Consider the following 14825-nt stretch of genomic DNA (forward strand, 5'->3'; position numbering starts at 1 on the left):
GGCCGGCCCCCCCAGGCGCGGAGGCTGCTGCCGCGGCGCCCCCGCGCAGGCCCGCTGCCCCCGGCAGCCCCCCGGGCCCCGAGCCGCGGAGGAGGCGGAGGAAGCGCAGGCGAGTGGGGCGGGCGGACATGCCGCTCCCCTCCGGTGTGCCCGCCGTTCCCCGGAGGGTCTGTCCATCCGCGGCGGCGCCCGGAGCTGCCCGGCCCTGCCCCGCCGAGGGGCGATGCTCGGCCGGGCTCCTCCGGCCCCAGCCCCAGAGGGGCTTTCCGGGGTCTTCCCGAACCACAAAATAAAGGCACTTTCCCTTAAATTGTCCCAATAATCCCACGCGTGACGCGCCCAAGGGCGGGCCCGTGGCCGGGACCCCTCTTTGCCCCGTTGCCTCACGGCTTGCTGAGCCCGTTGGCGCCGGGTCAGACTTGCCCATTAGCTCTGTGGGGCGCGGTTGTCCCTCCCTCCCCTGCCCGGGACGGGGCCCGGTTCCACGCTGAGCTCCTGTTCTGTCGTCTCTTTCAATTCCAGCGTGCCCTCCATCAACCTGACCAGCTGCAAGTACGAGAGCGGTAAGTCTGGGGTGCTGCAGGGGGTCCCTGCACATCAGCCCACCGACGCAAGCTGCTTGGGTACCCGCTCAGCCAGGGAGGAGCGCTGGTGCCAAATTTCTACCACCCAGTCACTTTTGGTTTGTGCATTTATTGGTTGCAAGCGACTCGGGCCTCTGCGGAAAGCCTGGAGTTGGTCCCGCTGTGGGCCGAGGTGCCCTCTGGCTTCAAGAGACACAAAATGTGCAACAGCAGTGCCAGCCCTCGTGTTTCCCCCCCGTACGGCTGCATTTGCCGCACATCTGCTGAAACTGGTGAGAAAGGTCTAGTTTGGGGCAGTCACAATGCAAGACTGTGCCTGGGGAAACGAGGCAAGAGCTCTCAACTGTTTAACGTAAAGCTGGTGATGGAACAGGCATATCAGTGCCTGGAACCTCTCCCTTTGCCGTTCATCTCCAGTGACCTGCTCCAGGGAGCTGGGCCACCCTCCTGCCTTGGTGGTCTTTGCTGCCACAAGCTGTATCTTAATAGATTCCTATCATTTGATGGATGTAATTAGCCAATTTGCTAACGACTGTTCTAGCAGCGCAACCGCATTTGCGCTGTTGCAGGTCACAGCCTGGCCAGCTGCGCGAGGAACACTGTTTTTGTGCAGAGGAGCAGGCGCTGCGTGTTTCACCCGGGGCCGTGCTCGGGCAGCGTGGGGACGGGAGGAGGATGGGGAGGTGGTATGGCAGCGCAGGTGCCCTGGGAACCAGGACCGTTTCACAAGGGTTCCTGGCGTGCGCTGGCTTTCATCGCCTCCCCAGCCCTGCGAGAGGCCACATTCAGAACTGGCACTAACACGAACCATCCCAGCAGCGACCTTCTGCCCCAGAGCTTGTGTGTTCTGCTGCCAGGTAGCTTTTCATTCCAAAGATGAAACTCTTCAGAAGATTTTTATGTGCCCATGTGGTGTCAGACCCATGGCAGGTTCAAGCCTGCTGTAGTTCCGGGGGTGCTCTGGGACCCCACGGCATGCAGACTTATGGGGCTGATAGCTCCTACTGCACCTGCAGGCAGCAGCTGGGGTGAGTTTAGCCAGGTAAAGCTTGTGTTTTGGAGGCCTCCTGAAGGGTCCCACCAATACCTTGCATCTCTGAGCGGAACTGCAGCCTGGAGAGCTTTGTCCCATGCTCTGTCCCTGGTTACCTTGGGGATTTAACGGCCCCCGGTACTTAATATCCTCTGCCTGGTGCCTTGTCATCTGCTTGCTTTGGTACAGTGCGGCGGGCGGCACGGTGCTGCGGGCTGAAAGAAGTGGGAGAAAATGAGGAGTGGACAGTGTATTGGACGGACTACTCTGTCTCTCTGGAGCGTGTCATGGAAATGAAGCGGTTTCAGGTAAATACCTGCCGTGTGAAGGCTGCCCAGCAGGAAGAGCTCAGGAGGGAGGGTGAGACGGGGGCTGTTAATGGAACATCGTGTTGCAGAATGAAACAGAAGCGTCTGAACTAGCGCCCGTGCCCCCTCCTCTGCGTCGGTTCCAGAGGGCGCAGGTTCACAAGCCTTTACTTCTGTTGGGTCTCTGGTACAGTGCCATCAGCAACACTGTGGTAGTTAGTAGCATGAATTGGAGAGCTGCCAACCCCTTTCATGTAGGACGAAATAAATGATTCTTGATGACACATGGCTCCCTTCCAGAAGCTGTGATATTCTAGGGAGGGAGAGCTTCAGGGCTGAGATGGAACAAGCAGATAAATCGGACTGGTGAAGTTCAGATAAAGCAGCTGTAGCGTAATCTTGTCCCCCAGCAGCCATTCAAGGCAACCGCAAGCCCAGCTTCCTGTTCTGCATGCCAGTTTCTCTGCCTGTGGGCTTCCCTCGGGTCTCGAGGAAGATCCCTGCTGCTCCTTTGCTGATTCTGGTTTTCGTCTGCACCTCTTTCAGAAAATCAACCATTTTCCAGGCATGATAGAGATCTGCCGTAAGGACTTGTTGGCTCGCAACCTTAACCGCATGCTCAGGCTCTTCCCCAAGGAGTACAATATATTTCCCCGCACTTGGTGCCTGCCAGCTGAGTGAGTGATATGCATTAATGCAGCTGAGAACAGGGGTACGAAATTAGGAAGGGGGAGCTTCTATGCTTGACAGCCAGGGCCAGGATGAAGGGACTTCTCTGAGATCTCCTGTCTCAGTCTGGGCCTTCATAACCTTCCCTGGAACCGAACAGAGTGTTGAGACACGTTTCTAGTCTCACACATATTTAATTCCTATTAGACTGAATTAGCCCGTGGAACGGCGTCTCCTGCGACATGTGCCTTGCTGCTGGGCCGGCTGTGTGCCAAAGGGCTAAATCTGGGGAGAGGGACCCTCCTGGAAAGCCAAAGGGCAGTGGGCAAGTGGGAAGTGTAAATCTGTGTTTTTTGGTGTAAGGTCTCTCTGCAGCTCAGGGTGAACAGGAGGCCGTGGCACAGCAGCATGGCAGGCCCCCTTGTCCCACCGTCTGGGTAGGTGCCCATCGCTCACCCGGGAAGGGCACAGGACAGGGGCACGAGGCGGTTCCACCCCACTGACTGCCACAGCCGTCTCCGCACCCCCTGCACCTCTGCCATCCGCTGCAGTAGAGCACACTGACGGCAGAGGATAGTGGAAGAGTGTGGGTCACTCTGCTAATACATATACAGTTAGATGTAAACCATTGCTGAGTTACTCAAGCTTTGGGGCAGAAGGCCTGGCTTTTCTGATCATATGCAGGCAAGCAATGATAGAAACGTAGCTGGGTGAGACCAAAGAGCGCTCAAAGTTTGGGTGGTTGTAAGGAGACAAGACACACGTTCCTGGATTTTATTCTTACCATTACCTGAAGACCTCAAAGTAGGGCTCCCCTGTAGCTGAACCCTCCTCACGGTTAGAATTATTTTCTTACGATCTGACCTAAAGCATCTTTGCTGAAATATCAGCAAGTAGTACTTCTCCCATTTGCACTGGCCTTGGAGAACAGGGCTTTGCTGCGTTTTGCTAATAGCGTGTCATGTCCAGGAAGGCTACTGCCACATGGCCTCCCAGTCTTCCCATTTCTGGAGAAGACAGACCTAGTTCTCTCATCTTTCTTTCCAGGCTGCATTTCCTGGGCTCAGATGGCTCTTGGCAGTGTCTTTGGGGATTGGTCCTGTTTTCCTCTCTCTTTCTCTAAACGTGGTGCCCACTAGAGAGATGGTCCTTCTCCACCTACAGCAAAATAACTAACTGGCATATGGGCTTGACTCTTCAAAGCACCGTACCCCCACTGGAGCTGCTCTTGATTGCCCATCTAACGTGGCAGGTGCACGCAGCTCGCGAGCCTCTGCGCCCTGCTTACAACAACCTGGCCGTGGCCTCCTGCCTGCTTGCTGATGAGCTGGCTTAGAAGGGGATGTAAAGACTTGTGACCTCCTCCTCCTCCTCCTCCTCTGTAGCCAGGGCTTGTTTCTTTTCTCCTGCTCTCTCTCTGTGGTGGCAGGGCCAAAATCTTACTGGCTCCTGTGTGCACTGTGACCACTTCCCGTGAACCTCCTGGCAGCGGTGGAGATGTGTGCCAGTGACAGGTGGAACCAGGAGAGCTTTGCCAGGTCACACGAGGACCAGTTTGTAACTCATATAGATTGGGAATAGGTGTACTACTCCTCTGCTGCAGAAGTTTGGTCCGTACTGGCCCGCAGCACCATAGCTTGAGTCCCTAACTGTCATGAGAGAGTTCAGAGGCTGGTTTTTTGCAGTTTGTAACAGCCACCCCTTCCTCGCACAGCTATGGAGATTTCCAGGCCTACAGACGGGCGAGGAAAACCAGAATGTTCATCTGCAAACCAGACAGTGGCTGCCAGGGGAGAGGTATCTTCATAACACGTAATCCAGATGAGATCAAACACGGAGAGCATATGATCTGCCAGCAGTATATCTCTAAGGTAACGGGGATGGTCTTGAAATAACAGGTGGAGGATTGCAACCTCCTAGCTCTTCCAGCACCCTGCATCCTCCTTGAGTCCTGCGCCTTGCTGGGCCTGCCAGGGGTACTGGGCTGGCTGCAGCGCAGCAGAGGCACGGCAAAAGCTTGCCTTTCTCCTCGCTGCTGAGCTGCCAAGGAGCGGCACAAGCAGTGCAGATAGAGTAGCCAACCTTGAGGAGTTGGCAGCATGCCTAGCCGTGTTTCCTTATCTCATGCTTGCTCCTGCCTTTTTTCTTGCAGCCTTTCCTGATCGATGGCTTTAAATTCGACATGCGTATCTATGTGCTGGTCACATCTTGTGACCCACTGAGGATTTTTGTCTACAAGGAGGGTCTGGCCCGGTTTGCTACCATGAGGTACATCGATCCCAGCAGCAGAAACCTGGTAAAAAAGGGAAGTTTCAAAAAACCTCATGTAGCATCTGTAGGTGTTAGTCCCTAATTTTTCCTAGGGGCATTCCAGACCTCGAAAAGACAGGGACTGGTGGGTTTCATGGGACCCAGCTTTCTTCTTCCCTGTTCTCCCCTCCCTCTGTACCTCCTCCACCACCTCACAGGAGGCATTTCAGGAGTTTCTGAAGTAGATCTACTCCCAGGCCCCACTTTTGGGCTGTTTGCTGGCATTATCATGGAACCATGGAGTTGTTTCACTTGGAAGGAACCCTGGAAGGCCCCAAATCCTACCTTCTGTGCAAAACTGGGTCAACAATAAATTCAGATCTGGTTTCTTGGGGTTTCACCTAGTCAGATGTTGAAAACCTGCAAGGACAGAGACCCCACAGAGTTTCTGGGCAACACTCCAACAGCTTCTTGCCTTTATGAGTGCTCTCAAGACCACACCATTCCTTGTCTGCCTGAGCTTCAGGCAGAAAAAAGGGATCTGGGGACTCTCTGTTGGTATTGGAACAGCACAGGAGAGACAGGGAGGGGAGCTGGGAAAGCCAGGTGCAGAGTATGGCCGTGCCTGGCTCCAGGCAGGGGTCTGTAACCTGTAAAATCCCATCAGAAGGTGGCCTGTAGCGTTGGATTGCTGTGCTATGGTCACGGGCTGCCCTGAGACACCCTGGGCTTCTGGCTATCGGCCCGCTTGTCCCAGAGCTACACAGGTACCTGCCCTCCCTCATTCTGATACGTGCACGTCTTCTGCTCTGGGTGAACAAAGGAAGAGGAAGAATCTGCAGAAACTTGCTGCAGCTTCTCTCCTGAGGAGTCCCCCGTTTATCGGTGAGGCTGCGGCTGGAATAGCATTTGTGGAGCTGAGCCCTGCCCTCTCCCGCAGAGATAAGGGCAGAGGTGCAGAGAGAGGGTAGAGCTCTATTAGCTTTACCTTCTGGCTAGAGAGGGAATCACCGGCATGATTAACTCCTTGCTGCAAGTCACCGCCACAGAGAAGAGATAGAAGTGGGTGAAGTCGGTGGCTAGATTAGTGCTAATGGGGCTGTTTCTATTTACGCTCTGTGGTTAAGAGTAGATGAAAGTCTTTTGCGGTTCCTCTCTCAGGATGATATCTGCATGCATTTGACCAACTACGCTATCAACAAACATAATGAAAACTTCATCCAGGATGACATGATGGGCAGTAAGAGGTATTGTCTTCTCCAGGTACCGCAGCGCCCTGTGCACATCCTGCAGGAGAGCTGCATTTGGGGCACTGGTTTACTTCCATCTTTCTTGGGGCAAACATGGTATCACATGTCAGCTCTTTTCATCTCCTGTCCTCCACACAGGAAGCTGTCCACCCTGAATGCCTGGATGATGGCTAACAGCTACAACACAACAAAACTCTGGGAAGATATTGAAGATATTATTATAAAGACTCTTATTTCAGCTCACCCTGTTGTGAAGCACAATTACCAAAGCTGCTTTCCAAACCACACTACTGGCTGTGCTTGCTTTGAGATACTGGGTTTTGATATTTTGCTAGACAGAAAGTTGAAGCCTTGGCTGCTAGAGGTGAGGAAGGAGTCTCCTGCCGTGTTGAAGCAACTCTGGAAACAGGAGCGAGCCAAGAGCTGGCTTGTCTGGGGGAGGCCACAGAACAAGGGGTGGTGGGATGAACAGAACTCATTTGATTAAAAAGGGCCACCGTGTTCACAAAATTAAACAGGCCGTGAAGACAAGTAGCCAAGCAACCCACTGCAGGCTAAGCGGGGTCTAAGAGCCTGTTCCTTCTGCACCCTCTCTAACAGCAGGGAGTTTCCTGAACCTTAGGACTCCTTTGCCTGTAACAGCACCCTGAATTTATGATAGCTGCCCCACACCTGTAGTCCTGCGGGGTGTGGGATCTGAATGACCTGCAGTGCGGATGGGCACTATGTTGCAGGACAGAACCAGCCACTGCATGCAGCCTCCTGCTTTCTGTTGCTGTTACAGGGAAGAACACACTTGGAGAGCATGCAGTGGGGCAGACTGGGGCCAGGGAGCGTTTTCTGGGAGGACGTGCCAGGTTAGATTAGCTGCTTCTTTTGGCAGGTGAACCACTCTCCCAGCTTCACCACAGACTCTCGCCTAGACCGTGAGGTGAAGGATGCTCTTCTCTGTGATACCATCAACCTGATAAATGTGCACGCCTGTAACAAAAGGAAGGTGCTGGAGGAAGACAAACAGCGGGCAAAAGAACGGCTCCTCCAGGCCCATCAGACTCTCCGCGCATCCAGGTATTGCCCTTCCCCATAGTGCTGCAGGTCCCCCATGAGAAAAGATGAGGCATGGTGGAGCAGGATAAAAAAACAAGGCTGGCTGTCTCTAAATTAAAGCTCTCAGAGGCCGGGGCACTACATAGCCTCTGAGAAGAGATCTCCCAAGCCACCTTCATCCTGCAAGGAAGAGCCAGGGCTCATCTCTGGGTGCTAGGAGATCTGAGACACCTGTGGCTCTGGGCCCTCTACAGAGTCAACCCATCGAGCTGTGCCTGCTTGTCATGTCCGGCAGTGCCGGCATCCCTGGCCTCACAGCGACGGTCCCAGGACAAGACTGCTTCAGGGACCAAGAGCATCTGGGGACACAGGGCCCTTCTCCAGAGTGGGGTTCCTTTCCCAGGGCTGAAGGTTTCCTCCTGCTTCTCTGTCTGCATGTCCTTTCATGAGGCCATGTTGGATGAGCCTGCTGCCTGGGCTCTTCCTGCCATGCAGGGTGAGGCAGGAACTCCCTCCAGCTCCCATTTCAATTAGGATACCTGAGATAAGTCTGGGCTGGAGACACTGAGCGTGTTAGCTCTGTACTCTGCCTGTCCCTGCAGCCTTGGCTGCCCCAAGCTCCCTGCTAGCAAGGAAGGCTCCCAGCAGCATGCAGGGTGGCAGATATGCCTTGAATAGGCACATTTTAACTGAACTTTTCTTAACTGGGTTAGTTGGGTGAAAAGGCTGAGGGGCAGGGTGTGAGCCTGGGCTGCAGGGGAGAGATCTGGAAATGATTCACCAGTGCTCCACAGGTAGAGGATGAAGAGGTGTGGGCTGTGTTGGTTCCCTGCAGTGCACCTGTGTGAAACATGCTCCCAGATAGGGAAAGCCCTTGTCCTTCAGCCGGCACAGCACCTGGAGCCTCCTGTCGCAGCTCCCTGCCTGTGCTTTCTCCCGCTTTGCAGACGCGAGGAGTTAGAGAGCAGCCAGGCTGCCTGGCTGTCTCAGGCAGAGAAGTACGAGAACTCGCACCTGGGCGGTTACCGGCGCATTTATCCGGCAGGTGGAACAGAGAAGTATGAGCCATTTTTCAAGCAGAGTGGCTCCCTCTTCCAGGAAACAGCGTCGTCCAAAGCACGAGAGGAGTGTGCCAGGTACGCTGCTGCTGTGGAAAACCCGCTCCTCACAGGGGTGGCACAGAGACTGCTTGCTTCTGATCCCTTCTTGGGAGCAACTTTGCTGCTTAACAGATGTGCGTAAGCTGGAAGGGAAGGAGTCTGCGTGTGCTGTGTCACCACAGCAAAGCCACGTCCTTTCACATGTACCCTTGGGAGGCAAATGCAACGTCCCTTTGGCTTTTGGGCTCCAGAGGCACCATGGTGCAAGTGTCTTCTAACCTTCTGGCTGGCACAGCCTAATTCAGGGCATTTCTTACAGCAGTGAGAGTTGCTTTTAAAGGCACTCCTGGCCCATTTCTTGGCACAGTGCTATTATGGTCTATTCACTACAGATCTCCCAACTGCAGTAAAGTGTCCTTGGATTGAAGGCTTCATAATAGCCTCTCGCTGTTATGGCACTCATTGAACTGGTGACTAAGACTACTGTTCTATGGCAGGCAGCAACTGGAGGAAATTCGCCTGAAGAAAGAAAAGTTGGAAGCTGTTACCAGGAAGAAGAAAACAGAGAGGAAAGATGACCTCCATGGAGAGTCAGCTGGGGACAAATCCCAGATCCATAATAAAACCACAGCTCCCACAGCCCACCTCACCTATAGAAGCACCAGGTCGTGGGACAGAAAGGTACCTTGCTCTCATCAGCAGTTGTCATGGGGCTCTCAAAGGGAATAACGTGGCTCTGGGAACAGCGCTGGGCCGTGGTACCCCCTGAGGAACAAAACTACGAGGATGGATTCCCCTGCGTCAAGTCCGGAGAGTTGATGGCTTGTGCTGGGAGGTACTTGCACACATCAGTGTTGTCCCTTCCCTGTTGTGGCTCCCACCAGGATCTTTGTCCCACTCCACCCAAAGTCTGTAATTCTCCTTAGGGCTCGGAGCAGTCTGTGGCTTTGTCTCTCTCACACATTGCTCCAACTCTGCTGTAACTCAGGTCTGTCTTTCCTAAGGTACAGTGCATGCAGTACAACTCTATGCAACCCCAGGATATTGTTGAAGATGAGGAAAAGAAAAGAGTAAATGCTCTTCTGCGGCGTAAGAACCTCATCCGAGGCCTGGGCATCGCAGATCAGCTCTCCCAGCTGCTCCCCACAACCGACAGACCAGCCAACACCCAGAGATCCTGCACCATTATCTCCAAGAGACAGGTAAATGAAGATTGCCCAGATCCATCCTACAACAAGGCTGATGTAGGGGACAGCCATTCACGGGAAGCTCATGAGGAATGGATCACGGGCACTGAGTGTTTCTGGTGTGGCTCAGTTAAATGAGATCCAATGTAGTGCCTGGGTCCGTGGGTTTTCATGCAGTTACTGGCTTTGTCCCTTTCCAAAGGTGTGTGCTCTGTGCAGCCCCTGAGCACCCTCCCCCAGAGGATCCCTTTCCCTGGTATTCCAAAGAACAGACCCCGATGATATTGCCTTTCGGACACTGCTGCCCCCAGCACACAGCTCTGTGTGAGCTGCTGATTCGGGGCAGTAGTGTGATTCTCCCAGCTGAATAAAATCAACTCCTCGGTAGGCTCAGAGCACTAATGTGCTAGGAGCATAGTAAACAAGTGCATACAGCAAAGAGGGACTGGAGGGAAGTGTAGGGATGTCTAAAACAGAAAAAAAAAGTCTTTAGGTGAATTCTGACTGCAAACACCACCTCTCCCTAAGCATCTTGCCTTCTATAGGACACCATTCCCCACACGGGGATGGTGATGACTCCACCACACGCCTTCTGACACTAAGTTCATGCATGTGCCTAAAACCGCATAGGGCTCAGCCCTCGGTGTGGGGCTCCCCCTTCAGAGCCATCCTCACTCTGCAAGAGCACGCCACAGCGTAAACCCTTGACGTTGCTGCTGCCCCATCCCAGACCGTCTCGAGGTGTTCAGCTGAAGAAAGCTGGGCTTTGCAGAGGATTGCGCCAGGGGAACCAGGGTTTGGACCTAGAGCTAGAGATCTGTGAGACTGCATCACGCTGAGTCTTGGCTACCATGCTGATTCCCAAACCAGGCTACCAGTGCTGCTGGTCTAAAACCAGACAAGGACTTAGCCTGCAGTCCATTGCCCGTTGGCTCCATTAGGCTACGGAGGCTGTTCTGGAGCTCTGACGGTGGCTATGCCCAGCTGTGTTGGGGAAGGGCTACTTCTGGACCTGAAACTGGTGGAAACCTGTGCAAGGCCCATTGCCTTCCAGTGGCACCGTCTGCTTCCAGAAAGGCCTCCTACTCCCGGCTGGAAGGGTAGCACACATCAGAAGGATGCTGACAAACTCAAGGCGCCAGAGTTGCAGGAATTACTCAGGACCTAGGTACTAGAAGACTTCTTACAATAAATTGTAAATAGTCCATTTAATTTAACAAAAGAAGCCTAAGATGGGGTTTGATCTGTAAGAACAGATGGTAGTTGCCTTTTCCCCCGCCAGACAAAGCAGAACAGCACCTGAAACTGCAAACTCTGCCTAAAATCTGGATGTTTTCAGCAGTGAAGGATTATCTGGGGGTGGGTCAGATTTTTCATCACTGGAGTCTTCCCAGCCCACTCTGGCATTTCTTTCCACAAACCCTGCTCCAGCTCAGCCCAGTGTTATGGGCAGAGGACGGGAGTCCCAGCCCTGCTGCAGGCAGGGCAGGCAGGCAGCTGCTGCGACCCCTTAGATGATGCGAGCCTGTGGCAGTGACTGTGGTGTGCCTGGGGAGAAAGTGCAGGGTGACGCTTTAGTGAGCTTTAGTAGATGACCAGGGAAGACTTTTCCTTCCTGCCTCTTGCCAAGGCCCCCGGAGCTAAGCTGCGGCTGCTTCCTTTCCTTCCAGCCACAGTTTCTCTGGGATGCGCTCAGGGGCCAGGAGGCCCATCGCTTAGTGACGCTCATCCCCCGCTCGCTCCTGGGAAGCCCACTCCGGCCTTTGGCATGGCAGCTCGTACACAGCCCCAGAGCCAAGGCCGAGCTGCCGGCCGGCCCGGGCTTGGATCCTGCCGCCACGGGCTCCCTCTCGGTTCGAGGCCAGAGCATCCCTTACCATGAGCAGCGCAAGGTGCGGCGGGGCCTCCGGGCACAGGACGTGGGCTGGCTGCGTATCCAGGCAGCAGGGACAGCAGCGCTTCCCCAGCCCTGCACCGAACCCAGGGTGCTGCAGGTGAGAGGTCACCGGCTCCCTGGTGCTGGAAACAAGGCTGAAGGCCGTGAGTATGCATTACCTTCCTTTGGCTCCGTGTGCCTGCATTGTGGAGGCTCAAGTCAGTGAGCTGGAGCCACGGGCAGATGGGTGGGAGCTGTGGATGTTCTGGTCTTGCTGGGGTGGGAGGAGGGGGTGGGCTGGATGGAGTTCAGAGTCCCTGGGTCGCTGAGACCCTGCAGAGGGGGCACTGAGCACTTCTCTGGGAACTGGTGACTGCTGGAGGTCTCTGCCTGAGGCTGGTAGCATCCCATTGGCAGGGGCAAGGAGGAAAGTGGGTGGTTTCCCAGGACCAAGGATTGATGTGCTGGGATGGGGGAGCTTGAGAAGCCCGGGAGTACTTGAGAGCAGGGTGAGAAGGGTGTCACAGGGCAGAGCCCCATCACGGAGGGCAGCAGTGGGCCGCTGACCCCCAGAGCTGCTGGTGTTTGTCTGCTCCCCACATATCTGCCTGTGCTCTTCCAGGGGAAGATGGCAGGCTGTCCTTCTGTGCAAACAGCTATCACCCAGGGTCCCCAGCCAGCGTGGGGAAGGCCACAGGCGATGCCACCTTTGGCCCTGCCGCAGTCCGGGAGCTCCCCGTCACCTCGGCCACCCACGGGCTGCACACGTGTGCCTTGCACCGTGCCAGTGCCTCGCACGCTCACGGCATGAAAAGCACAGGTAATGTGGCGGAGGGGACGCCCACAGCCAGCCTTCTCCCAGTGGGTGCTCGCCGGAGCACCGCAGCTGCTGGGCTGGGGGGGTTGCTGTGCCCCCGAGCGGAGTCTGGGCCCCGGCACGGCTCCCGCGGCACACCCGGGCGGCACCCACGCCCTGCCGCGGTCAGCTTCCCCTCGGCCAGGCCGCGGGTGCCCGGTCCGCACCCCTGCCTGCGACCCCCAGCAGCAGCCGACCCCCCCCCGCTCCACCTGCTCCCCGCCCTGCCACAACCGACCGCCTGCCCGGGAGCCCCCAGGGCGCGGGACCCCGCGCCACCCCCTCCGGTGCCGCCCCGCCGCCGGCCCCGCCCGGTCCCCGGCCCCCCTCTGCCGGTTATGGCGGCGCTGCTGCGGCGCGGGCTGCGGGCGGCGGCGCTCCTCGCCGTGACCCCGCGGCGGGCGGCGGCGGCGTGGCCCGGGGACCCGGAGCCGCCGGACCCGGGTCTGGAGGAGGCCGAGAGGTGCGGGGCGGCCGGTGCGGGCGGCGGGCCAGGGCCGGCACCGGGGCGCTCACGTCTCTCCCCCGCAGGGCGCGGCGGCGGCGGTGGGCGGCGCGGCTGCGGCGGGAGCTGGGCGGGGGGCGCGGCGCCCCCGAGCGCACCCTGACCTGGCAGGCGATGGAGCAGATGCGGTGAGCGGCGGGGCCGGGGCGGCGGGGGCGGGCCGTGCCGCGGTAACCGTGCCCCGGTAACCGTGCCCGTGCCCGTGCCCGCAGGTTTCTACGGCAGGAGCTGCCCGAGGAGTGGCCGCTGGAGCGCCTGGCCCAGGGCTTCGGTGTCAGCGTCGACGTGGTGCGGCGGGTGCTGCGGGGCCGGGGCTGCCCCCCGCCGCGCCGCCGCCAGCGGCAGGACGAGAGGTCGCTGAGCGCCGCACCGAGACCGGCCGCCGGCCGCGAGGTGCGCGCCCCCGACGGCTCGCTGCTGTACCGGCTGCCGGGGGGCCAGGGCGGGCCGGGGCCCGGCGCGCAATAAACGGCTGGAACGGACCCGCCTCCGCCGCGTGCTTCCGCCGCGCCGGCCATGGGCTCCGAGGCGGCGCGGCTGCTGGAGGCGGCCGACTTCGCGGCCAGGAAGCACAAGGAGCAGCGGCGGAAAGACCCCGAGGGCACCCCCTACATCAACCACCCCATCGGTGCGGAGCCCTGCCCCCACCCGCACCCCCGCGGCTCCGCCCCGGGAGAGCCCCGCGTCCCGCTCCCGGGGGATCCCCGGGACCCCCTGGCTGCTCCGGAGCGCCGCTCAGCCCCGGGGGCCCCCCACCCGGGTCCCTGCGGGGAGCCAGCTTCCCTCTGCCGCCACACGTCCCCGCCACCTGCCTCGGGGCTGAGCCCCCGGACCGCTGCCCGCCCCCCTCGGCTCCCCAGCCCCGTGTTTGGGGTGGGTGCTACCCCACGCCGCTGCCCTGCCGCGGGCAGTGCCCACAGGAGCAGCTGCCCCGGGGTTCCTGTCCCCACAGTCACCCCCCTCCCCCCCGTGGGTGGCAGTCCCCCGGGATCCTCCTGCCTGCCCCAGCCCAAGGCTTTCCCCCCTTGGGACGTGCCTGCAGGGTCCCCCCACCCCGGGCACTGGGGTCCCCAGGGGCCCCTCGCTGCCTGGTGCCCACACGTTGCCCTGGCCTGGAGCCGCTGGTTCCCCCCTCCCCACGCCCCCGTCCCACTTCTCTGTTCTGCGACACAGGTGTAGCCAGGATCTTGGCCCACGAGGCTGGCGTGACGGACATTGTCGTGCTGCAGGTAACGCCCTGCCCGCCCCGGCCTGCTCCCCGTACCGCGGGGTCTGGCCCCGGACCCCCGGATGTCCCCTCATCCCCCCCAGGCTGCCCTCCTGCACGACACGGTGGAGGACACGGACACCACCTTCTCCGAGATCGAGGAGTGGTTTGGGGAGGAGGTCAGGCGCGTCGTGGAGGAGGTGACGGATGACAAGACTCTGCCCAAAGCAGAGCGAAAGCGCCTGCAGGTCGAACACGCGCCCGGCAGCAGCCCCCGGGCCAAGCTGGTCAAGCTGGCGGACAAGCTGTACAACCTGCGGGACCTGAACCGCTGCACCCCGCAAGGTACGGCTCGCACCGGGCGCCGCCGGCCGCACCCGGCACCATGGCAAGGGCCCCGGCCGCTCCCAGAGCTGCTTCCCGGTGTGGCAGGGCCGAGGGGACGTTGCTCCACCCGTGAGCGTGGGGCTGGTACCCGCTGCCGGTGCCACAGCCGAGCCCTCGGTACTACCGGCCCAGGCTACTGCAGGCCTGGCCCGGTGTGGGGTGTCACGGGGTGGGTGGGTGTCACGGTGTCGGGACGGGGGAGCGGGAGGGGAAGCCCCGCCTGTGCCGGCCGAGCGGGGCTCTGCTCTCACGGCGGCACCGGGCCCGGGGGACCCGGGGCAGCCGCGCCACCTCCCGGCGCTCCCCACAGCCGGATGTGACGTGCGCCACGCGTGTCCCTGCAGGGTGGTCGTCGCAGCGTGTGGAGGAGTACTTCCGGTGGGCGGCGCGGGTGGTGGCCGGCCTGCGCGGGACGAGCGCGCCGCTGGAGGCGGAGCTGCAGCGGCTCTTCGGGGAGCGCGGCTTAGCCCTGTGACCGTCGGGACCACCGGGGACCGGGAGGGGCGGGCATGGCGGGCGCGGCGGCCAATAAACGTGCGCAGAGCTGAGCGTCTCCCGCCTCACCG

The 14825-nt window shown here is 58.9% G+C and overlaps 2 protein-coding genes across 2 annotated transcripts; both read left to right on the forward strand.

Moving 5' to 3' along the window:
• Window positions 1–1803: 1803 nt before the first annotated feature.
• TTLL13 (tubulin tyrosine ligase like 13) lies at window positions 1804–13147 on the forward strand. Its single transcript, XM_075100891.1, has 14 exons — window positions 1804–1925; window positions 2472–2602; window positions 4309–4465; window positions 4747–4890; window positions 6006–6091; window positions 6233–6458; window positions 6978–7162; window positions 8089–8277; window positions 8739–8922; window positions 9246–9443; window positions 11099–11468; window positions 11927–12124; window positions 12692–12793; window positions 12878–13147. The coding sequence occupies exons 1-13, from the start codon at window positions 1905–1907 to the stop codon at window positions 12766–12768; spliced, it is 2166 nt and encodes a 721-aa protein (XP_074956992.1). The 5' UTR covers window positions 1804–1904; the 3' UTR covers window positions 12769–12793; window positions 12878–13147.
• On the forward strand, window positions 13057–14812 carry HDDC3 (HD domain containing 3). The gene is made up of 4 exons (XM_075100902.1): window positions 13057–13293; window positions 13839–13894; window positions 13977–14217; window positions 14604–14812. The coding sequence occupies exons 1-4, from the start codon at window positions 13182–13184 to the stop codon at window positions 14732–14734; spliced, it is 540 nt and encodes a 179-aa protein (XP_074957003.1). The 5' UTR covers window positions 13057–13181; the 3' UTR covers window positions 14735–14812.
• Window positions 14813–14825: the final 13 nt, after the last annotated feature.

The sequence above is a fragment of the Phalacrocorax aristotelis genome, chromosome 7 (genome assembly GCF_949628215.1).
Source record: "Phalacrocorax aristotelis chromosome 7, bGulAri2.1, whole genome shotgun sequence".
Taxonomy (NCBI): Eukaryota; Metazoa; Chordata; class Aves; order Suliformes; family Phalacrocoracidae; genus Phalacrocorax; species Phalacrocorax aristotelis.